Source organism: Lepidochelys kempii, chromosome 11 (genome assembly GCF_965140265.1).
Source record: "Lepidochelys kempii isolate rLepKem1 chromosome 11, rLepKem1.hap2, whole genome shotgun sequence".
Classification (NCBI taxonomy): Eukaryota; Metazoa; Chordata; order Testudines; family Cheloniidae; genus Lepidochelys; species Lepidochelys kempii.
This window is the reverse complement of record NC_133266.1, coordinates 4,883,414-4,909,318: the sequence shown is the minus strand read 5'-3', so window position 1 is coordinate 4,909,318 and position 25,905 is coordinate 4,883,414. Positions and strand designations below refer to the sequence as shown.

Genomic DNA, 25,905 nt, shown 5'->3' with positions numbered 1-25,905 from the left:
ATTTTATTATTTAGACTTTTAGCATTGGTATATAAGCACTTTAAAAACTTTTAGCTGTCTGCTATTACACGATGTACTTGAATGGGACTCTCTTTTAATTGACTGTTTCTGATCAGACCCTGCCTGTATTTTATCATTTTCCATCCGCTTGTCCTCACTAGGACATAGAGTTTCTCTATTAATAGATCCTCCCCTAAGGGATGTCCGAACCATGTTCTCCTCTGCACCTGTCGGCTTCCCCCAGCCCCTAGTTTAAAAACTGCTATATGAACTTTTTAATGTTAAGTGCTAGCAATCTGGTTCCATTTTGGTTTAGGTGGAGCCCATCCTTCCTGCATAGGCTCCCCCTTCCCCAAAAGTTTCCCCAGTTTCTTATAAATCTAAACCCCTTCTCCCTACACCATCGTCTCATCCATGCATTGAGACTCTGCAGTTCTGTCTGTGTAACTGGCCCTGTGCATGGAACTGGGAGCAACTTTGGAAAATGAATTCTAAAGACTGCCTGCAGATCTTATGGTACATAAAAATGTCTAAAGCAGCTCAAAGTTCTTCAAGAAAACTCATTGGGCAACTGTGCAAACTTAAAATTCTGACAAGATCAGATTTTTGATCTGTAAGTCCATCTGGAAAGGATAAATATTGCCAAATCCTCACAAACATAATCAAAACACCTAGGTTGGAACAGTGAATATCTGTATCTACAAAGCTCAGAAATATTATTCAGTGGACAATCAAAAGTAAGAATAACAAAGCATATAATTTTGCTTTTAGCCCTGTTAACCTGTTTTTGATAGTCGGATGGGGCGAAGACCAAAAAAATGAATCCCAATTTGAAAATTAGCCTCACAATACATTTTCTTGAATTGAATAACTGTGTAACATCAGAAGGTTTATGAACATCATTAAGTAAACTACCTCTGCACAATCTCACATTTTAGTACCAATATTCTGACACTTCTATAGCTAACTATACACACTTTTATATAGTTAATTTGACTATAGAATGTATAGGTTTGAGCTCTCCCAAGAGAAGAAGGCGGGTGGTGGTGGTCGGGGACTCTCTCCTCCGGGGGACTGAGTCATCTATCTGCCGCCCTGACCGGGAAAACCGAGAAGTCTGCTGCTTGCCGGGGGCTAAGATTCGCGATGTGATGGAGAGACTGCCGAGACTCATCAAGCCCTCGGATTGCTACCCCTTCCTGCTTCTCCACGTGGGCACCAATGATACTGCCAAGAATGACCTTGAGCGGATCACTGCGGACTACGTGGCCCTGGGAAGAAGGATAAAGGAGTTTGAGGCGCAAGTGGTGTTCTCGTCCATTCTCCCCGTGGAAGGAAAAGGCCTGGGTAGGGACCACCGAATCGTGGAAGTCAATGAATGGCTACGCAGGTGGTGTCGGAGAGAAGGCTTTGGATTCTTTGACCATGGGATGGTCTTCCATGAAGGAGGAGTGCTGGGCAGAGATGGGCTCCACCTTACGAAGAGAGGGAAGAGCATCTTTGCGAGCAGGCTGGCTAACCTAGTGAGGAGGGCTTTAAACTAGGTTCACCGGGGGAAGGAGACCAAAGCCCTGAGGTAAGTGGGAAAGCGGGATACCGGGAGGAAGCACAGGCAGGAATGTCTGTGAGGGGAGGGCTCCTGCCTCATACTGAGAATGAGGGGCGGTCAGCAGGTTATCTCAAGTGCTTATATACGAATGCACAAAGCCTTGGAAACAAGCAGGGAGAACTGGAGGTCCTGGTGATGTCAAGGAATTATGACGTGATTGGAATAACAGAGACTTGGTGGGATAACTCACATGACTGGAGTACTGTCATGGATAGTTATAAACTGTTCAGGAAGGACAGGCAGGGCAGAAAAGGTGGGGGAGTAGCACTGTATGTAAGGGAGCAGTATGACTGCTCAGAGCTCCGGTACAAAACTGCAGAAAAACCTGAGTGTCTCTGGATTAAGTTTAGAAGTGTGAGCAACAAGAGTAATGTAGTGGTGGGAGTCTGCTATAGACCACCGGACCAGGGGGATGAGGTGGATGAGGCTTTCTTCCGGCAGCTCACAGAAGCTACTAGATCGCACGCCCTGGTTCTCATGGGTGACTTTAATTTTCCTGATATCTGCTGGGAGAGCAATACAGCGGTGCATAGACAATCCAGGAAGTTTATGGAAAGCGTAGGGGACAATTTCCTGGTGCAAGTGCTAGAGGAGCCAACTGGGGGGGGGGAGCTTTTCTTGACCTGCTGCTCACAAACCGGGAAGAATTAGTGGGGGAAGCAAAAGTGGATGGGAATCTGGGAGGCAGTGACCATGAGTTGGTTGAGTTCAGGATCCTGACACAGGGAAGAACGGTAAGCAGCAGGATACGGACCCTGGACTTCAGAAAAGCAGACTTCGACTTCCTCAGGGAACGGATGGGTAGGATCCCCTGGGGGACTAACATGAAGGGGAAAGGAGTCCAGGAGACCTGGCTGTATTTCAAGGAATCCCTGTTGAGGTTACAGGGACGAACCATCCCAATGTGTCGAAAGAATAGTAAATATGGCAGGCGACCAGCTTGGCTTAACGGTGAAATCCTAGTGGATCTTAAACATAAAAAAGAAGCTTACAAGAGTGGAAGGTTGGACATATGACCAGGGAAGAGTATAAAAATATTGCTCGGGCATGTAGGAATTAAATCAGGAGGGCCTTAATGAATGAGGGAGGCAACCTAGTGATAGAGGATGTGGAAAAAACTAATGTACTCAATGCTTTTTTTGCCTCTGTCTTCACTAACAAGGTCAGCTCCCAGACTGCTGCGCTGGGCATCACATCATGGGGAATAGATGGCCAGCCCTCTGTGGAGAAAGAGGTGGTTAGGGACTATTTAGAAAAGCTGGACGTGCACAAGTCCATGGGGCTGGACGAGTTGCATCCGAGAGTGCTAAAGGAATTGGCGGATGTGATTGCAGAGCCATTGGCCATTATCTTTGAAAACTTGTGGCGAACGGGGGAAGTTCCGGATGACTGGAAAAAGGCTAATGTAGTGCCAATCTTTAAAAAAGGGAAGAAGGAGGATCCTGGGAACTACAGGCCAGTCAGCCTCACCTCAGTCCCCGGAAAAATCATGGAGCAGGTCCTCAAAGAATCAATCCTGAAGCACTTACATGAGAGGAAAGTGATCAGGAACAGTCAGCATGGATTCACCAAGGGAAGGTCATGCCTGACTAATCTAATCGCCTTCTATGATGAGATTACTGGTTCTGTGGATGAAGGGAAAGCAGTGGATGTATTGTTTCTTGACTTTAGCAAAGCTTTTGACACGGTCTCCCACAGTATTCTTGTCAGCAAGTTAAAGAAGTATGGGCTGGATGAATGCACTATAAGGTGGGTAGAAAGTTGGCTAGATTGTCGGGCTCAACGGGTAGTGATCAATGGCTCCATGTCTAGTTGGCAGCTGGTGTCAAGTGGAGTGCCCCAGGGATCGGTCCTGGGGCCGGTTTTGTTCAATATCTTCATAAATGATCTGGAGGATGGTGTGGATTGCACTCTCAACAAATTTGCGGATGATACTAAACTGGGAGGAGTGGTAGATACCCTGGAGGGCAGGGATAGGATACAGAGGGACCTAGACAAATTGGAGGATTGGGCCAAAAGAAATCTGATGAGGTTCAATAAGGATAAATGCAGGGTCCTGCACTTAGGACGGAAGAACCCAATGCACAGCTACAGACTAGGGACCGAATGGCTAGGCAGCAGTTCTGCGGAAAAGGACCATAGGGGTGACAGTGGACGAGAAGCTGGATATGAGTCAGCAGTGTGCCCTTGTTGCCAAGAAGGCCAATGGCATTTTGGGATGTATAAGTAGGGGCATAGCGAGCAGATCGAGGGACGTGATCGTCCCCCTCTATTCGACATTGGTGAGGTCTTATCTGGAGTACTGTGTCCAGTTTTGGGCCCCACACTACAAGAAGGATGTGGATAAATTGGAGAGAGTCCAGCGAAGGGCAACAAAAATGATTAGGGGTCTGGAACACATGACTTATAAGGAGAGACTGAGGGAACTGGGATTGTTTAGTCTGCAGAAGAGAAGAATGAGGGGGGATTTGATAGCTGCTTTCAACTACCTGAGAGGTGATTCCAGAGAGGATGATTCTAGACTATTCTCGGTGGTGGAAGAGGACAGGACAAGGAGTAATGGTCTCAAGTTGCAGTGGGGGAGGTTTAGGTTGGATATTAGGAAAAAAATTTTCACTAGGAGGGTAGTGAAACACTGGAATGCGTTGCCTAGGGAGGTGGTGGAATCTCCTTCCTTAGAAGTTTTTAAGGTCAGGCTTGACAAAGCCCTGGCTGGGATGATTTAATTGGGGATTGGTCCTGCTTTGAGCAGGGGGTTGGACTAAATGACCTCCTAAGGTCCCTTCCAACCCTGATATTCTATGATTCTATGGTTCTTTTGCAAAATGGTTTAGCTCAAGGCATAAAATAGTTCCAAGGCAAAGGGTTCTCTCAAACAAGAATATTTTTGTACAAATGTAAAATTGGTGCCATAATGATCAGAAGCCACATACAAGAGATATTTTCCACTAGCTGTCAAAGAGAATGTAACTTTAAAGTATACACTTTTTAGATTGGCCACTAGATAGTCAATTAATCTAAAACCGATAAACCTCGTAGCAGTCACATATCCAGCCTACAGAGGGCAGGCAGTACATTACAATGAGAATTTCCAGTTCTTACTTTTAAAAAGAGACTATCAGGACAAAAATTATATGTTTGTTTTTGTTGCCATCTTTTAAAACATCTCTGTTACTAGTAATATTTTAGGTCACAGGAAATGGAAACGTGGAAACTAATGTATTTCCATCATTTTTCTTGTTTATTTACTATTTGCATGTAATTCAAATGGAACAGTGAAACAATCTAATTTCACTTCCTGCTTTTCGTGTGATAACACTGTTTGGGTTCATAACTCTGCAACATGGTGTTTAAATATGTTTTTTAAAAAATTATTTTTTTTACAAATGCTTTTAATTTTACAGACACATTTACATAAGAACTGCCATACTAGGTCAGGCCAATTGTCCATCTAGCTCAGTCTCCTGTCTTCCGACTGTGGCCAATACGAAATATTTCCAAGCAATTATTATTTCTATTCACTTTATGTTTTATAAAAACATTTTTAAAAACAGATCCTAATTGTTGAGTCTAAACAAACTGGCAACATCTTCCATATATTTTTACAACATCTTTATGTTTCAAACTATTGAATTAATTTTATTTTGACACATATCATGTAAATGCTTTTTTAAAGCTAACTAAAGAGGCAGAATTCCAAAAAAGGCATTGAAGACAACAAAGAGAAACTGTCAATCAGCATATATATACAGGTTTGGGAACAGTATATATCACCACACAGACACACAGGAATGCTTCTCTTTGACGACTAAGCAGTCTAACAAAAGCTCAAGACAGTATGCCATGTCTGAACTTGATAGTGTTGTTTCAGTGCATCTATTGCTATCATACAAAACTGATTCCAGGGAAAAGGTAACTCCCAGTGCAAAAAGGAAGTATTTAAGTTTATATTTCCATACAGTTCCATGTGAACTTGTGGAATTATCTTCTATGAGAGAGATAACATCTCTTGGATATTGCTAGAAGTAGGTCAGCATCTAAGACTTAATCATTTTGCAGAATGCCCACAAGCCAATGGACAAGAGAACAATCATCATATTTCAATCAGATGCAAGTCAATTTCCAAGAAGAGTACACACTAAAATTTCCTAAACATTTGCATCTCACTTCCTGTCAGCAAATTTCACATTGATGGCGTCTCCAGGAGTCAAAAGTCCATGGGTTTTGGCCTTAACTGGTTTAGTTTTGGGAGAAATTTTGATCTCAAAATTTTGAAGCAGCTGGAAAGAGACATATGTTGATATTAGACAGCTTATAAATTGACAAATACAAACTTATAATTCTAGAAACAGAAAACCAGTAATACTCCTTAGAGTTCATCACTACCACTAATGTTGCTGTCAGTTCCAGTGAACCTGCTTAACACGATTTCTCAGTGGGGAAAATGAAATGGCTCCAGGATGAAGACCATGGTTGACAGCTATGCTCCTCTGGCACGATGGAACTTTCGACAATAAGAGAAAAGCTTGTCTGTGCAGGAGACAGAGCTTTTTCGGTGCCTGGCCTAAAACTGTGGAAAAAACTCCCACAGGAACTAAGGACTCTCTAAGTGCAAGGCATGTATGTCTGACCTTGCCATCATGAACAAATATATAGTGTGTGTATATAATGAAAAATATTCCAAAACAAAATACTCCACTGCACACACTTCTCCACCTGGGCAGAGGATGGAACAACAGAACATGACAGATGTTAGTCGCATTCCTTAATGCAAGTGCTCTGATAATAAAGTGATGAGCATGATACAAGAACCTATATTGAACAGAATAACAATAAGAGTCTGTCATTCAATCAAGGTGATTCTGCTGATATTAGACCATTGCACTGATGCCCATGATACATCCACTAAAGCAGCATGAGAACCAACACATGGGAGAGACAGCAACTTCTTTGAAATGCTACAGTGCATTACACAAATGACTGTGGAGCACATCCAAGTAGATCAGTTCTGACTGTGAAGTCATGGTAAATAAATAAACCAACAAACAAACAAATAAATAAAATTGCAAACTCATGTGGTTTGATTGCTCAATCTGATCCAAATCTTTTGGGGGATTCTTGGAGATGCATACATACAGTAGGAATTGATAGGAAAGCCTTCTCTACCTCAGGATGTAATACAAAATAATCTATATAAAACAGCAAAAAAGAATACATGCAGAAGCCTGAAAAAGAAGACACAGGGATCAGAGAAAACATGGAGACGGTGAATGTTTGATTTGAATGTTGGTTAGTATGGTCTGCCTCAGTCTCAGGATTACAAACCTTCTTCACTTTCTGGTAAATGCTCCACTGTTCTCAATACAACAATGTTTTAATCAAAATCCTATAACTAAGTAAAGAACCATCCTGCCATATGCCAAGGGAGCCTTTCATTTAAAGGTTGCAATTGACTTATGAAAATCCTTTTACCCTAAAGTAATTTATTTCCTTGGTAATCTTACATTGGATGGATTTTGCTTGTACTACAACTGGGATTTACAATTTTTATTTCTGTAATGTAGATTTTTATTGAAATGCTTATTTCTAAGCACATGTGTATTCTGAATGAAAAAGAATGCAGGATCGGGGCCTAGTCAACATTCTTTAAACAAAGCTTTTCTTAAATAAAAAGATGTCCAGAGGCAATTTGCATATTAAAGAGCTGATACTAATATATTTTTATCTCTTTATAACACTGTCACAGATTCCTCACCTGAATCAGTGCAAGGTGAATTTCCAGTTCTGCAATTCTTTTTCCTATACAACTGCGAATGCCATAACCAAATGGAATGGAACCAAAGTTGTCCACTCTGTCCGTATTGTCTTTCCTCAGCCAGCGCTCAGGTCGGAAATCATTTGCCATTGGGAAATTCTCTTCCTCATACGATGTAGCATAATGACAGAGTGCTAACTGGGTCTGAGAAAACAAATGATATTTTATTTTTAATTAATGCTGATACACGTAGCAATAATAATAATAATAATTCAGTTATAATTTGTATAACATGAAATATGATGGATAAAAAGATGATGTAGAAATTACATATCTGAGTTTTCACAAAGAGCAGTATCTCAAAATTAGATCTCCTTCTCATTGGCTCAAATTAGATCATCTTCAAAAACTTTTAGGCTCAGTAAAAGATTCCTCATGAGCTTGTATAAAAAGAAAATACACAAGGGAATGTAATATAATAAACCCTTTTATGTCTGTTTTTCTCCTATATGTATTGCCTAACACAATCAAAGGAAAAGAGGAAGAGATGGTTACTCACCCTGTGCAGTAAATGAGGTTCTTGGAGAGGTGTGTTCCTATGGGTGCTCCACTGTAGGGGCGGCAGCACCCCCTGCACCTGGGATGGGAGATCTTCACCAGCAGTGCCCGTCAGACCGCGCGTACGCACCTCCCCTCTCTCGCTCTGTGTGCGGGACGCATATAGAGTGCTGTGCGGTCCGACCACCCCCAGTTCCTTCTCTGCTGCAGAGCTTATATTTTCGTCTCTGAAGCAGAGGGGAGGGACATACATCTCGAAGAACCTCAGTTACTGCACAGGGCAAGTAACCTTTTCTTCTTTGAGTGACGTCCCTATGGGTGCTCCAGTGTAGGTGACTATAAAGCAGTGACCCTAGTTGGAAGGCTGGGGCTTCAGAGCAACATGTACTATTGAGGATAGGACAGCATGTCCAAGGAGAGTATTGTGCAAAACTGCCAGGCAAAAGTGTTTGTTGGTGCCCATGTGGCAGCCTTACAAATGTCATCAATGGGGACATTATTAAGAAAGGCAAACGAGGTAAATAATGATCATGTGGAATGTGTTCTGACTGAGATAGGAGGTTGTCTATCGTGGAGTTCATAAAATAAATGCATACAAATGTGCATACATTTAGAGAGGCATTGTTTTGATATAGCAGTGCCTCCGGATCTTTTAGTGGTGGATTGGAATAATCATGACGATTTCCGGAAGCATTTAGTCCTGTCCAAGTAGAAGACTCATGCACACCTCACATCTAGGGTTTGTAGAGCTGCCTCCTATTGATTACTGTGAGGCTTTCAGAAGAAGCAAAGGAGGTGTATTGGTTGATTGAGATGAAAAGATGTTGGGACCTTAGGTAAGAATCTTGGGTGTGGGCGTAGTTTAATTTTGTCTTTACAGTAACACTGTGTATGGTGGACATACCACGAGGGCTGTGAATTCGCCCACCTGCCTAGCAGAGATGATGGCAAAAAGAAAGGCCATTTTCCTTGATAGGTGTATGTAAGAACAGGTTGCCATTGGTTCAAACGGGGGCCTAGTGAGAGAACAGACGACTAGGCTGGGGCCAGGCTGAGGTCAAGTCTTGTATATGGCAAATACCCATCAACAAGCGCTTCATGAGCAGGTGTGTGAAGACGGAGTGGCCAACAATGGGGGAGGGAAAGGTAGTGATTGCCGCCAAGTGTACCCTAATAGAGCTATTGGCCAATCCTGGCTGTTTAAAGGGGAGGGTGTGTAGTGGGACAGTGGCCCCACTTTGGCAGAAGAGGAGTTAAAGCAGGCTGGAGGGCGCCTGTGCAGAACCCGACCAATCAGAGAAGGGCAGAAAGGCAGCCAGTCAGGGCCAGGCTGGGCCCTATATAAAGGCTGCAAAGAATAAGTGGCAATGGAGAGTGTGCTGTGTCAATCTGACGTGAGCTACATCAGCAGTGAAATCTAGTCCATTCTTGAATGTAAGTGTGTCTGGTTGTGTCACGCCTGCTATTCAAAAGTATCTGTTTGATTTAGTCTGAGCAGGCTATTTCTGGACCCCAGAACCACAGAGGAGCCAGGCTTTAAGGTGGAGCATCTGCGGATTGGGATGGAGAATGCATCCTGTGTCCTGTGAGAGGATCCACGGTTTTAGGTGGAGACAGATCGGTCAGCATACCATCACGCGTAGAAGGTAAGTATACCAGACCTGTTGTGGCCATGTTGGAGTTATTAGTATGACATGAGCTCGGTACGCCTGTATTTTGCGAAGTACTCGGAATAGGAGAAAGGGAGGGAAGGCATAAAGGAGTGGTATATCCCAGGTTACGAAGAACAAGTGTCCCAGCAATCCGCGCCCCAGTCCTGCTCCAGAACAGAATTGAGGGCAGTGTGCACTGTGTTGAGTGCCAAAGAGATCTATGATGGGACAGCCCCAGTGGTTGAATATGGGTTGAAGTGCTCGCATATCCAGCTCCCACTCATGATCGTGCAAGACCATCCTGCTCAATGTGTCTGCGGTTGTGTTCTGGGAGGTGCGTGGCTGAAATGGAGATGTTATTCTGGATACACCAGTTCCACAATTTGATTGCCTCTGAGCATAAAGAGTGGAACCTCGCTCCACCCTGCCTGTTGATGTAATACATTCAGGCAAGATTATCCATCATCACTCTTATGATATGATGTTTGAGAAGAGGTAAGAAATGTCAGCAGGGATTGCGAACCACTCGTAGCTTTAGGAGATTGATGTGTAAGGTAGATTCGGTGGACAACAATCTGCCCTGCACCGAGTATTCGTATAGATGCACTCCTCAACTGATTTGGGAGGCATTGGCGTTTAGTATCCTAGTTGGCGATGGTTGTAGGAAAGGAACTCCAACAAAGACTTTGCTGGGCTGTGTCCACCACAGCGGTGAATCCTTGACTTGCCTCGGCATGGATAAAAGTTTGTGAGTGCTGTATTTGTGGGGGAGGTATTCGATACAGAGCCATGCTTGAAGAAATCGCATGTGTAGTCTTGTGTGCCTGACCACAAACATGGTCACTGCCATGTGGCCTAGAAACTGGAGGCACATTTGTGCAGAGAACTTTTTCACTAAGAGGGTGGTGAAACACTGGAATGTGTTACCTAGGGAGGTGGTAGAATCTCCTTCCTTAGAGGTTTTTAAGGTCAGGCTTGACAAAGCCCTGGCTGGGATGATTTAACTGGGAATTGGTCCTGCTTTGAGCAGGGGGTTGGACTAGATGACCTTCTGGGGTCCCTTCCAACCCTGATATTCTATGATTCTATTATCTGGGGGCAGACCCGGGCAATACCAGATCCGTTATAGCCGAGAATCTGTGAGGCGGTAGGAAGGTTCTGGCATGTATGGCATCCAACTGTGCACTGATGAATTCCAGCTGTTGTACTGGCATTAGAATGGACTTTTCTAGGTTCACGACGAGGCCTACCTTCGTGAACAGGTCCATTGTTATATGGACAGCTCAGATTGTTGATTTCAGAAGGGGCCTTGAGGAGACAGTCATCCGAGTATGGAAAAATGACGATTTCTTGTTTCCTTAGGAAGGCCACGACTACTGCAAGGACCTTGGAGAACACCTGAGGTGCCATGGAGTCTGAAGGGCAGTACTTTGTACTGGCTGGTGCCCACGACGAACTGGAGGAATCGTCTGTGGGCAGGATGTATGGAAATATAGAAGTATGCATCTCGGAGGTCAAAGGCTGAAAACCAGTCCCTCTGTTCCAGTGCTGGGATAACAGTGGAGAGGGTAACCATCTTGAAACACTGCAGCTTGAAGAATTGTTTCGATTGCGAAGGTCCATGATGGGGCCACCAGCCTTCTTCTGAATCAAAAAATAGTGGTAGTAGAAACCTTGTCACATGTGCTAGGAAGGGACATGGCTCCCAGAAGATGACTTATTTCTCCCCATAGAATCGACTCATGAGAGGGGTCCCTGAAGAAGGACAGGGAGAGGGAATGGCAGGGTGGGAAAGATAGGAAGAGGATGGAGTATCCTTCCTTGAATATCTCTAGAACCCACTTGTCCAAGGTGATGAGACTCCAAGATGGGGAAAATGGAGCTAGTTGGTCACCAAACTGTTGGAACATCAGAGAGGGTGGGGATGACTGGAACAAGAGAATGTTTCTAGGGGCCTCAACCACACCTTCAAAATTGTTGCTTTGGTGCTAGTGCATGAGAGGTAGCTCCTTGAGGAGTGGGCTGTCTACGTTTAATCAAAGGCCTTGTCAACAGCATTGGGTTAAGAGGTGTTGAGAGGTGCATTGTTGAGTTCGGAATCACAGGGGGCAGTTGATACTTCCCTGAGCATCCCTTTGGTGCTGGCATGTATATCCGGAGAGAACAAAGTGTAGCTCAAGAATCTTTAAGGGAGTGCAGAGAGTTATCTGTGCACTCTGAGAATAGTTCCTGGCCTTGGAATGGTAAGTCCTCTACTGCTGTTTGTACCTCCTTAGGAAAGCCTGAGAAGTGGAGCCATGATGCACACCTCATGACCACAGCAGTTGCGATGGATTGAGCAGCGGTGTCTGCAGGATCTAGCGAGGTTTGTAGGGCTGTACAGGCTAGGAGGTGTCCCTCCAATATTAAGGACTGGAATGGCTCCTTTTTGGTCTCTGGTATATCGTGACAGAATTCCTCCAATTTGGAGTAGTTCAGATCATTATACTGGGCCATGAGAGCTTCATAATTTGACATCCTAAATCGTAGCGTGGAGAGTATGCCTTGTGTCCAAATAGGGTCCAGGCATTTCCAATCTCTTCTGGATGACTAGATCGAGGTTGGTACTGATGGCTTTTCTCCTGCACCGCACTGACCACCAAAGCATTTGGGGTGGGGAGCGAAAAAAAAAATTCAGCATCCTTCATCAGAACATAACATTTTCTGTCGGCGTGTTTGCAGGTCAGAGGGATGGAAGCTGGTGTCTGCCATAGAACCTTTGCAGGTTCGAGAAAAGCTTCACTGAACAATAGTGTGATCTCTGAGGAAGAGGATGTGTGGAGAATGTCCAGCAGTTTATGCTGCTGGTCTTTGACTTCCTCCAATGATATCTGGAGGGAATCCACAATCCTATGGAATAGATCTTGAAAGTGCCTGAAGTCATCGGCAGATTTAGGGGGTGGTGGCATAATTGCCTTGTCAGGTGAGAAGGAGGAAAAATTTAAAGTTGTGGGAGCCTCCTCTTCCTGCTCTTTCTCCTGTTCTTCCTCCCTGGTACTGGGGGTGGTTCGACTTCCTGAGGACAAGAGACTGATGGAGAAGGGAGAGGTGTAGGTCTCCAACTTTGCTCTCTGGGAGGGTTCCTGAATTGTGCCCTGTAGCCCAAGGGTCCCAATATGGCCAGTTTGGTGGGAGTGGCACATGTGGCTGCATCCACAGTGGTCCCTGCCAGGATTGGGGGCCAGAGTGAGGATAAGCCAGTGCAAATTGCCCAGAAGTCGAGGGAACAATGGAGCCCTTGTCCTCCTCCTCCTCTTCCTCCCTGGGGAAGGGAGGTGCTGTCCTCGGCGAAGAGAGGAAGGAATGTTGTGAATCCAGAGAGGAAGGCAGAAGTGGGGGGAGATCCCGTCAAAGAAGTGAAGACTCGGGAGTGTCAGATATCAGCAGGTCTTTAGAGTATCTGAAGTCTTGTGGAGGGGAAAGGAGCATCATTGGTGCCTTTGTAATACACGGTGCCGAAGAGAGGGTGTATGTCCCTGAAATTTTAGAAGATGGCTCCAGAGACTTAGCCGATGATTTGACCAGTGCCAAAGACTTGACTGGTGCTTAAGATTTCAGTGTCAATGATTCGGCTGGCGTCAGTAACTTGGCTGGTGCCAATGATTTTAATGGTGCCGAGGACTTACTCGGTGCCAACAGCTTTATCAATGCCAGAAACAGTGTCGGTGCATAGTTCCAGCAAGCGGGCTGCCTCAGTCCCCAGAGCTGGGAAATGGCATCGAAGTCTGAAGGTCTGGCCAGATAGGTTCTTTAAACCATTTCTTTGAGCCTGTACCAGAGGTACTCAGACGAGCCCTGGAGCTATGTCCCCTGTCGGATGAGGCTGAGGCCACCAACCTAGCCAGGGACAGTGTTCTGGCAGGCTGCACCTCAGAATGTGAGGAGGAGGACGCCCGTTTCTGGTCATCTGCACAATCACAGGATGACTTTCTCTTCACACGGCATGGATAATAGGGGTCAGCAGATGACCTGGCAGAGTGTGAGGGCCTCTCTGGGGGAGAGTCCGGGCCCGGGTCCGATGCTGGATGTAGCAATCTCTCCATGAGGAAAAGTTTCAATCTAATGTCCCTGTCCTTTCTGGCGCTGGGTTTCAGGTGAGACAGTGTCTCCAGACAGCAGATACGCTGCGGGTGGCTGTCCATTATCGAGAAGGCAGCCCCACACGAAACGCACTCTTAAACTCGGGAGAGCCAGGCATAAGGGTGAAGGGAAAATGCTTCGCAGTCGGGAAAGGTGGGAAGTGAGAAAAACAGAAACCTAAACTATGAGAAGAACTGTAAAGATTAAGTTAAAACAAAACAAAACAAAATTTTGTAGATAGAAGGAGAAAGAAAAAGAGGAGGAAAATACTAACTACATTATCAGGTAAGGCACTCTCTATGAGGGAATAGGAGAAGTGGGCTCTGCTAGTGGATTCCGTCCCAGACCAAAGGTGGTAGAGCAGGAAGTGGGGGTGGTCAGACAGCACAGCTCTACATATACGTCCTGCGCATAGCACAAAAGAGGGGAGCTGCACATGTGCAGTCCGACGGGCACTGCTGGTGAAAATCTCTGATCCCAGCCGCAGGGGGTGCTGCCGCACCTACATTGGAACACCCACAAGGACATCACTTGAAGAAGAACTGCATTTATCAAAAAAGAAATTGGAGACTAGATTTTGTTCTCAACTACTTTAGGGGGTGTAAATCTCAACTACTTTGGTGTAAATCCTGCATATCTTCACTGATTTCAACAGATTAACTCTGAATTTACACCAGTGTAACAGTGGAATTTGGCCTTAGGAGGTGACACAACAAGAGATAGCATGGCAAAGAACATACATCACAATTTATAATATAAAAACAGAAATGAACAGAAGCCACATGTGTACACCTAAGTGCAGAATTTAGCCATAAGGGTTGACGCAACAGGCAGTTGCATCACTCCTTCGAAACATTCTGATCTATTTTGCAAACATATATCAGAATTAAACCAGTGGTTTCAAACACATGACTCATGAGCCAAACCCACTCCCAGTGTGATGCATTGTTGTGGCCCACATGCCATACTCAGATTCTGCAAAATCTAAGCTTTCATTTTTAAAAAAAATAATTTTTTAACCTCATGATTGTGAAAATAACTTTCCAAACACGAACCAGGTGTAAATCAATGCAATTCTTGAGTCTGCAGACATTGTGAAACAATAACTTTGAGGGATGTGGGTTCCCCAGCTCCCTCATTAACTCATGGATTAACATTAAAGTCTATTTACAACATTGTAACGGTCAGCATTAATTATTTAACTGATGATTATTTTAGAGCAGAAGGGATGGGGAAGGCATAGGTACAAAACTGGGAATTGTGTCAGGAAGAGAAATGCAAGATGGAGACGGGAGGAGACAGACACAAAGGCTCATATCCACAAAGGGGACTGGACCATGGGTCTCCCACCTGCCAGGTGGATGCTCAGCTCACCAGGCTATAAAATTATTCTCACTCTCTTTGGCACACTGACGAACTATTTATTTAAAGCACAACAGCTTGAACAGGAGGGACTGAGGGAGCCCCACGTCAAAATAACCCATAACTCAGTGGTTAGAGCACTGTCCTGAGGGGAGAACCTTTCCCACCTCCTTTCTCTGTATCAGATAGAGGGGAGAATTGAACCTGGGTCTCCCATATCCCAAGTGAGTACTCTAACCATTGGGTTATAAGGTTGGCACCACACTCTCCTCTTCTGCCAGTTGTTTGTGTGGAGTGAGACAGATGCCTAACTCAGGACTTGTCTACACTGGCACTTTACAGTGCTGCAACTTTCTCACTGAGGGGTGTGAAAAAACACACCCCTGAGCACTGCAAGTTTCAGCGCAGTAAAGTGCCAGTGTAATAGCTATTCCCCTTGTGAAGGTATTTTTTTTATAGCACTGGGAGAGCTCTCTCCCAGCGCTATGCTGTGACTACACAAGCCATGTTAAAGCGCTGCCATGGTGCTAATGAAGATATGCCCTCATTCTCACAATAAATGACTAAGGCCTGACTGCAGCAGAATGATTCCTGGTTGTGGATCACTAGCAGAGATAGGTGCCTCCCTGCAGCCCAGATTTAGGTGCCTATCTCCTAGAAATGGATGGAACTTAGGACATACCACTCTTGTCAGAATTTCCCATTGGCTAGCTTAGGCTAGCTCCTTGCCTAGTGTGCTGACTTTTGTGGATTGTATTCTTAGACACCTATCTCTCCCCATTCATTGTATAGGGAGCCTAGGTGATGTGGTTCTCGTTATTCCGATGATTTTCCAGGTAACACCTAAATCCCTTTGTGGATTCAGGCCAAGACAGTGGAAAAGGAGAGAAACAGAAATGAGAATGTAGAAGAAAGGAAAACAGAGATCAGAAATAGTGGCAGTATTAAAGGTGATCATTTAACCAAGAGAGATGCTGAATGCAATAGATAAATAATAAAGAATGTTAAGAACGCAAGGGTCTGTTTCTTTACACTAAGGCCCTTTTACTTTGCTCTGACAATGTAAAAGGATTTTAAAGGAGCAAATTACACTTACATCCATTTAAAAGGCCACTTAACTCTTCTATAGCAATGTCAGGGAGCCTTAACGTAAATGAGAATCAGGCCTTCTAAGCTTAGTTACTTTATAAAAGCATACTCTACCCTTCATCTTGTGTAAGTCTCCAAATGGTATCAATGAGAGTTCCACTGTGAACTGAGAGTAGTTTGTAGTCCTAATTTTATACCTTGGCTATGACCATAATTAAAACAAAAATTCACCTCTACCGATAGAATGAGTTTGATACCCCAAATTACACTAATTTACAAAAATAATTAAATGTGTGCTCTAGTTTGAAATCTAATCATAGCAACCTAATACAAATTTATCAACAGCCCTCTTTGTTTCTAAGGTACTGAAGAGTAAAGCCAAAACTGAAAGACTCATCAGAGGGTGAGAACCAGTCCTTCTAATAAGGAAAACACTCACATTTCCATCAGGATTTAGGTAAAAAACATAGTCAGTGATAAAATTATTTTTTTTCACATAAATGAACACTATTATAAATTCCTCTTTCCTGTGCTTCCATCTTTGGTGATATCTTGCAAAGTCACACAAGTGTACTTCTGTCTTAATGGAAGACTTTCCATACATAAAGACATAAATCTGTCAGGACTGGTCTAGGTATATTTATCCTGCCTCAGCATGGTAGGGATACCCCTATAGGAGATTGGGCCAGGGATACAAGATGACCTTTTGAAGTCCTTTCCAGTCCAACATTTCTATGATTCTATGAAGAAAATCTGTTCCCTGTCTCCCTCCATAAGGCCATCACACAACTCACCCCTTTAGGTATCAAGTATCCTCCAACAACCAAGTCTTCTTGTGTCACTCTACCATTTCCTGGCAATACTGGGAATAACCTACAGACAAATGTTAATGAGGGATTCAGCATCTATAATTTATAAAATTTACAAAGGTTTACAAAAGATCCAGTTTAGCTACCACATTAACATACTCAGAGTGAAAAGAACTGTAGCAAGTATGGATTCTCTTGGGGACCAAAAGAGTGTGGGGCGCCATGGTCTGTCTATTGGTCTCTATAAGACTAGTTGCTAGTATCTCTTTAGTTCTAATTTTGGCTCTGCCAGAGAAATAATAAGAGACAAGATGGGTGAGGTAATATCTTTTATTGGACTAAAGTACCTTTTCCGGACCTGAAGAAGAGTTCTGCGTAAGTCTGAAAGCTTGTCTTTTTCACCAACAGAAGCTGGTCCAATAAAAGATATCACCTCACCCACCTTGTCTCGCTAATATTCTGGGACCAACACGGTTCAACAACATTGCAAACAAAAGTGAAATAATGGGTAGCCGTAACATGACAAATTAATCTCAATGCCTCAGTTTCTCCATCTGTGAAATAGGGATAATGATACTTCTGTCATTTTACTTCCATGAGCACAGGTACTGCTCCTGGCTAGCAGAGCTAGCCACCCCTAAAAGGGAGAAGTAGGCTATGTGTCCATGGCCTCAAGAATGGTAGCAGTGGGCACACTCTCCCTGTACTCCCTGAGGCACAACTTCTCCAGAACTCCTGCTGAGGTGGTATGGTTTCACAGTCCCTCACAGTGATCAGTGCTCTAACGGCACAGTCAAGCTCTTAATTATCTATTACAGGAACATTGTGAGCATTAATTAGTTAATATTTATACAGCACTTAGGAAACATAAAGTATTATATAGGTGCTATGTATGATATTAAATTGCTCAGAATGCACTGAGTATACTGGTGATACAATGAATAAAAGTAATAGCAGCCACCACCACCAATAGCAGAAACTGAAAACATATTTTAGCTTGGACACAAGAGTCACTATAACCAGAAAGAAACTGGCAGACAACGGCATGTTGATCATTAAAAGTTTCACTTACCTCAGGGTTTCTTTGAGCAGGCCTCTAATCAGCGGCAATTTGGGGACATCATCTGAAGTGGGAACTTGATCTTTTCCCAGATTATTGACTATCTCTTCATACACAGATTCCTGAACTTCAGGATGCTTTGCCAACAAGTATGTTGCCCAGGACAAAGTGAAAGAAGTCTAAGAAAGAAACCGCCAACATCATCAGGAAAAAGAAAAAAATAATGAAAGTAGCTACAAATATTTAATTCAATGCCAGGAAAAACAAGCAGTTTTCAACTAAGGATTCACTATGTACACACACAGTTATAAAACAAAAGGATATGAGTAACATCTGGGTTTCAGGGCATGGAATCAGTCTACATCATCCTCTACCTCAGCCCTTTTCCACCTGGAAAAACACACCAGAACTACCCCTCCTCTGTATTTCTACAAGTGAAAGATCAAAAAGCAACAAGAAAAGTAAACTACAAAATGATATATGTAATACAAAAGCTATAAACATGAATGGATGAAATTATTAGCTAGTTCTCAATTACTGCTGTGCCTTTCCTCCCAACAAAAATATTCTGCAGGATGATAGAATGCTATGCAGACCATTTCCACCCACTGTAAGCATATTGCATTCTCCTCACAGAATCCTAGTAACGATAACATTGATATTACCATTTCTAGAATTATATCTCATCATTTAGTAAGTGATGTTGTAACATAATATGCATTTTCCAGCAGTTGGAAACTACCAATATGACATAATTCTACCTCCTATGGAAAGTTTTCCTATCAATGCTTAAGGGGAGCGTGTGTATAAATCAGAGTTTAAAACAACCCAGCATAATTCACCTTTTTACTCTCTTCATGAATAAGCTGTTTCCATTAAAATGACATATTCAAAGAAAACAAATCACACATTTATGATACTAATGATCATGAAAGACTGTACAGAATTACAGGTTTCAGAATTAGGCATTTAAGGAGACACTGGCATATTAAAAATCATAAATTCCAAATGTGGCTTGCCCTGCATAAGCGCACAAAGGCAGGGATAGGACACAAGAACAGGAGCCATGTCCCCATCCTTCTCTACACCAGCTAAATGACTGAAGTTGGTGCAGGTGCATGTGTGTGTCGGAGACCACATGTTACCACATCCAAAAAGAAGGTACAGCAGCCTCTTTTGAACCTGCTTCCCTCAGAACTCCTCTCCACAGACAGAATACCTCCAAGACTGACTGATTCAGTGTCCCTTGGCAAACATGGCAGTTTACTTTTTTATAAATAACATCTTCGATTACTAAAAGTGAAAGAAGATTTAATCTCTACTTTATTTTTCACCATTGAAAAATAATGTGGTTTGAGTTTGCATTTTTCTCAGTTTATATAATGAAAACAGATTATTCAGTTTCATTTTTGTATAGTTAGTTACCAATCAATTTTACTTTCAGGTTCTCATGCACTACAACAACGTTGGAATTTTTGGGTTGCCAACAATATACTGGTAAAAACAAATTTATGGAAATATTTCTGTTGGTATAACTTTACAAAATTGGAATCAGAGAGCAAGTTTGACATAATAGTGACCTTTTCAGTTTGTGTTTATTTGCAAAAATAGGACACAATGCTGAAAATCCTGTCCCCAAATGTGTCTACTCTGCAACGTAAGCCCAGGGTTAGTAGAACGTGAGTTAGCAGACCATGGGTTTGTTTACCTAGGGCTTGTGCATCTACACTCATTTGTAACCCCAAGTTAGGAATTGCTGAAACCTGGGTCTCAACCTGGGGCTCCAGCGTCTACACTGCATTCTGTGAACCCAAGACCAATCACACATATCCCTGACTTCCTTGCGCCCTCCCAAAATGTGAACACTCTGCCCTTTGTTCATAGTGCAGTGTGGAAAAACTTGACCAGCCACCAGAAGACTGTCCAAGGGGCAAAAAGTTGGCTGGTGGGATTGCGTAATACTTTTTGCGGACTCCCTGTGCATAAAGTCAGTGGGGCAGCATCTACACTGCAAAGCAATAGGGCTTGAACCATCGGACCCAGCTGGACTCAGGCTCGGACCCTCCACCCCTGGGCGGGTGCCCCTGGGTCAGAGCCCTGGGTTAGTGCGATTTGTGTGTAGATGGAAGGGAGATTAGGCTTGAGCCAGAATTCAAACCCTGGGCTTACATTTCAGGGTAGAAATAGCCCAAGAATCCTCTTTTTAGCCTTCCGTCCCTATAACATCCTTCACTACAGCTCAGTTCTGGGCTGCTCCTCTCTGAAGAGGCTGACAGTTGTGCCAAACTACACACAAGAGTTATTGTGATATAAACAGTGTCTCCTCTCAGGTTCCCAGGTCCTTCATATCCTCTTCAAAACTGGCTCTGTGCTACAACAGCCAAAACGCTTGGAAGCCAAATAACAGCTTTAGAAATTTATTCAAAATCTTTAATAATCCTTGTGAGCTCTTTCAGTTTCCATCATGTAACAAAACCTGAAACGCCAGCATTGGGGAAACAGGGCTCCCTCCATTTCTATCATGTACCAGAAGGGGGGAAGCCAGAAGCACATGTTTCTCATAAAATAATCATTGTTAGTTGAGAAAGCTGTATAAATGCAAACACAGACTCTGTTGTCATGAACTAGTATACTGCTCTTTTGGTTTAATGAAAACTCTCTCCGCCTAAAAGTGGAAAATTAGGGCTTTGAAAGGCTGGAAAACTAATGGGATGAATAAATTGTGTTTTATTTAAATAAACAATAAAAAGCTCACCAAGCTCATAAGCCTCTGGAAAACTTAACCAACCAAGTAATTCTAATACAGAAATAAGCCCTTACATATGCTTTTTGTTCTGAGGCTAATAAAGTTTCTTTTTTTCCCAATCATCCCTCCAGACCGCTCTCACACCCAGAGAAAGCTGAATCCAATTAGCAACAAATGAGCTGGATTTTTATTTCAAGCTTACTGGCAAACAAGCTTGTAGAGGGTTATAGATCTTCATCAAACCCTTCTAGGCTTGATCCAAAAAGTTTAATTACAATCTCCAGCACATGGCTCATTTATATCTCTGTGGATGAACCCAATCCTAGAATGCAATTCTCAGCTGTGCTGAGCCCATGCTGTGGGGCAGGGAAGGCAGAGGTGGCTCTAAAACCACCTTTATGCCACCCCAATCTCTAATCCACAGGGATGTTCTAACATGGACTGTCAAGAATGGTTCCTTAGGCATTATGTGTATCATACTCTAGCCTCGCCGCCTGCCCCCCCAACCAGGCTCCATCATGCCCCGCCCCTGCCTTCGAATGCCCCCACCACACCCCATCATGCCCCCTATACCAGCAGGGCTGGCAGAAAAACGGCACAGAGTTCAGGCTTCCTCCATGCTTGTGACTTCACATCATCCCCATACGGCTGGTCTAAGATCCCCTTGATATCAGTCTAGTGGTACAAAGGGACTTTAACAGAGGCCACGTATCTTATCTATAATGTCTCTCAATGATTAATTGTACATATATCAAAATCTATTAGCAAGTTCTAAATATACCTATTTTTTTAAAGAGAGACCCTCAATAGAGTTGCCTATTTCCTTTTTTCTGAAGGGCCATTAAATATTTATTCCATCCCCAAACTAGAAAAGGGAATTTAAGAAAAACTAACAAATACATATATTTCTATTAGACTGTGAAGTAGTGTCCTATAGAAAATGGTGGAAGCCCCATCACTTACAAAGTTCAAAATCAAATTGCACTGTAGAGAGTATATTTTGGCTTCAGTGGATGGACTATATGAACTAGTACATATTTTCCATTACTACTATGATTCCATGATTCATACATGCAATTTATGATGCACAAAAACGCTTACACAGCACTGGCCCAAGGTTGCAAATGGAGTGGATTTATACAGCAATAAAATTGTCCAAACAGAAAATGATATAATAATCTTACTGTGTCCACTCCTGCCAGAAGCATTTCAGTCATATTAGCATAGATCTCTTCCACAGTAAGCTCTTTAGTCATTAGGAGATAGGTGAGTAGCCCACCTTTTACTTCTTCTCCTTGGTCCAATTGGGACTGAATAGCCTTTATCTTGTTGTCAACGTGGATTTGACCTTTTAAATGACCAAAAAAAAAAAAAAATTTAAAAAATCCCCTAATCATTGTTCAGCCCTTCTTTTCTTTCCTCCCTTCTTTCCGATTTATACTTCGGTGATTACAAACATGGCACCTCCAGTGTAGAGGTGGGTTATGCTAAAGAAGAGGTCATACCACAATGCTTAAACCACCCCACAGATTGGTCAGATGCTGACCTCATAGAAAAAAGAACCATAATTGGCATATTCTTGCATGAAGACCACACAGACAAACACACACACAAACAAACAGGTGACCTTGGTAAAGCACATAATCTCCAACTATATTTTAATTCCTTTTCACAGCAAGTGCTACTGCAAAAACGAAACAATGTGACAAAGAAACCTGAAAACAAAGAGATTGGAGTCTGTTGTTGTTCAGTTGCTGTTAATATTAATCAGAGGTCTGCAGGGGAAGGGCTTGTTTGTTTGTTTTTGGAGGTGGGTGTTCCACAAGGGGAAATGGTAGAAGCCCCATCAAATGCATTCTTTAAAGCAATCAAAAATGTATTATAGGGAATAATTTTATATGCGTAGGGGTATGGACTTGATTTCCTGATAGATCTTGCACATCTTTCATTTTAGCCCTGGGGAAATTCTGCGGGAACTACCCCCCTCGCAGAATGCCTGTGCTTCCCTGCAGAAAACGTCAGGGGAAGCAAAGAGAAGCCTCACGGGCAGTGGGATGACCATGAGTGCAGTTGAGGGAGGGTTTCCCACACCCAAACAGGGGTGAGGCATGGGGGAAGCACACAGGGTACATGCCACTGCCCCTCCGCCCCTCATTTCTGCAACCACAGAGCTGTCCAGCTGAAGTAGGGGGATGAGATGGAGAAGAACGGGGATAGGGGAATTGCAAGGGGAATTAGGAGTCCGGCATGTGGCGTCCCCTTGGCTGCATCTGGGGCTTCCCTGTTAAGCAGGCCCATGGAACCCTTACCCTGAAAAGCCCTAGCCCCCTACACCTCGACCTCTCTGCTGAGCCCCTCACACCCAGACCCCCACTACACTGAGCCCCAACCAGCTGCACCTGGATCCCCCTCATCAAACCCCACTCCCCCAGTAACTGGACCCTCCCACTAAGCTCCCCACACTCAGACCCCCTCCACCAAGCCCCATCTCCCCATACCCAGACCCCCCCCCGAGCCCCCTACATTCAGAATTTTAAAATATTATTTTAAATACATTTTATTTTTTGGTGCCTAATTTTTAATTTTTTTGTGCATAATTTCGCTCAGGAGTAATTACTATAGGTCAATACAGCTCCAGCCATATGACAGATTTATATCGTTAATAATCTGAAAGAACCTCAAAACTTCTCTCAAAAAGTATACATTTGGGGGAATGTAGAAAAAGAAGATTCTGCTACAATATGAATGAAGTAATATGCAGATGTTTCCTAGCACCACTTCTGCAGGGTAAAAAGATTAGAGGGTTTTTGATACCCCCAAATTTTAAATGAGAAATATGAAAACAGGACTCCACTTCCGCAGAGTGATTATAGGCCACTGAAATGCTTATAAATAGAATGTTTTAAACCATATGCCATACTTTCCCTTACTTTTCTTTCCTCATTTTTTTAAGTAGTAGGTATGTTTGCATGAAATACACTCAGTATTTCTTAAGAGTTCATGAGCTGATTCCTCATTTTGTTCACAGTCAGTTGAAGAGATGATGGTTTTGTTACAGAGCTCCTGTTCCAAAACTCACTGAAGTCAATGGGGAAAAAGCTTCCATTAAATTGAATAGGTTTTGGACAAGTGATGATTCTGACTTCAAGTGAGGAACAAGCAACAGAACAGATTAAAATAAATAATGAACTGGTAATGTAAAATAAGGGACTTACTAGACCATATTGGCAAAATTGTTTCCAAATGGAATATTTTTCAAACTTTTCTGTAAGAACATAAGAAGGCCATATTGGGTAGACCAATGGTGTATCTAGCCCAATATCCTGTCTTCCAAAAGTGGCCAATACCAGATGTTTCCAAGGGAATGGACAGAACAGGATAATCATCAAGGGATCCATCTGCTGCATCGAGTCCCAGCATCTGGCAGTCAGAGGCTTAGGGACATCCAGAGTGTAGAGTTGCATCTCTGCCCACTTTGTCTAATAGCCTTGATGGACCTATCCTCCACGAACTTATTTAATTCTTTTTTGAACTCAGTTATACTTTTGGCCTTCACAACATCTCCTGGCAATCAGTTCTACAGGTTGACTGTGCGTTGTGTGAAGAAGTACTTCCTTTTGTTTGTTTTAAATCTTCAGCCTATTAATTTCATTGGTGATCCCTGATTCTTGTGTTATGTGAAGGAGTAAATAACACTTCCTTATTCATGATTTTATAGACCTCTATCATATCCGCACTTAGTCATTCCTTTTCCAAGCTGAAAAGTCCATGTCTTTAAATCTCTCCTCATATGGAAGCTGTTCCATACCCTTAATCATTTTTCAAAAAGAAAAGGAGGACTTGTGGCACCTTAGAGACTAACCAATTTATTAGAGCATAAGCTTTCGTGAGCTACAGCTCACTTCTTCAGATGCATATCGTGGAAACTGCAGCAGGCTTTATATATACACAGAGAATATGAAACAATACCTATTCCCACCCCACAGCAGGACAGTGGGGTGGGAATAGGTATTGTTTCATATTCTCTGTGTATATATAAAGCCTGCTGCAGTTTCCACGATATGCATCTGAAGAAGTGAGCTGTAGCTCACGAAAGCTTATGCTCTAATAAATTGGTTAGTCTCTAAGGTGCCACAAGTCCTCCTTTTCTTTTTGCGAATACAGACTAACACGGCTGTTACTCTGAAATTAATCATTTTTGTTTCCCTTCTCTGTATCTTTTCCATTTCTAATGTCTTTCTTGAGATGAGTTGACCAGAACTGCACACAGTATTCAAGATGTGGGCGTACCATTGATTTATATAGTGGCATTATGATATTTACTCTCTTATTATCTATCCCTTTCCTAATGGTTCCTAACATTTTGTTAGCTTTTTTGACCCGCAGTGCACATTCAGTGGATGTTTTCAAAGAACTATCCGTGATGACTCCCAGATCTCTTTCTTGAATGATAACAGCTAATTTAGACCCCATCATTTTGTATGGATAGCTGGAAATATGTTTTCCAATATAGATTACTTTGCATTTATCAACATTGAATTTCATCTGCCATTTTGCAGTGCAGTCACCCAGTTTTGTGAGATCCCTTTGTAACTCTTTGCAGTCAACTTTGGACTTAACTATCTTGAGTAATTTTGTATCATCTGTAAACTTTGCTATCTCACTGGCAAATTGTGGGGTCAGCGACAAGGGACTGGTTGGGGATTATGACAGATATCCATTCCTCTCGCCAGAGTGTTTCTGCCCTAACATCCTGGCGTGGAAAATGAGACCATAATGGGCGACGTGATGACAAACATGCAGCTGGTGGTTTAAAAAGGTCATTGTGCAGCAGCAGGCTTGAATTGGTGCGTACTTTCTCCAGTAACTTGCCAGTGGCAACCTCTCATCTGATATGATGCGGAGCAATATTGCTTAGAACTGGAAGCCATGGGAGTGGGGTCAGACGCAGGGTGCCGGAGATGATATGCATGGTGGCATGTAACTGCGGATCCACCAGTTTGGTGTGTGACGATCGACTCCAAACTGGTGTGCAGTACTCCACCACCGAATAGGTGGTGGCAAGGGCTGATATCCACAAAGTTGGAGCATGAGCACCCCATGAAGAACCTGCCAGTTTGCTAAGAAGATTGTTGTGCGTCTTAAC

General features: G+C 43.1%; 1 protein-coding gene across 1 annotated transcript in view; it reads right to left on the bottom strand.

Annotated features, from left to right (window-relative positions):
* Positions 1 to 5,302: 5,302 nt before the first annotated feature.
* Positions 5,303 to 25,905, bottom strand: part of CYP27C1 (cytochrome P450 family 27 subfamily C member 1) — a 40,859-nt gene continuing 20,256 nt past the window's right edge. Inside the window, exons 5-9 of the mRNA XM_073304687.1 lie at positions 21,944 to 22,107; positions 18,026 to 18,192; positions 16,939 to 17,017; positions 7,365 to 7,568; positions 5,303 to 5,889 (exon numbers count right to left, since the gene is read on the bottom strand). Coding sequence (XP_073160788.1) covers positions 5,773 to 5,889; positions 7,365 to 7,568; positions 16,939 to 17,017; positions 18,026 to 18,192; positions 21,944 to 22,107 — 731 coding nt within the window. The 3' untranslated portion in view covers positions 5,303 to 5,772. The remainder of the gene's footprint in view (positions 5,890 to 7,364; positions 7,569 to 16,938; positions 17,018 to 18,025; positions 18,193 to 21,943; positions 22,108 to 25,905) is intronic.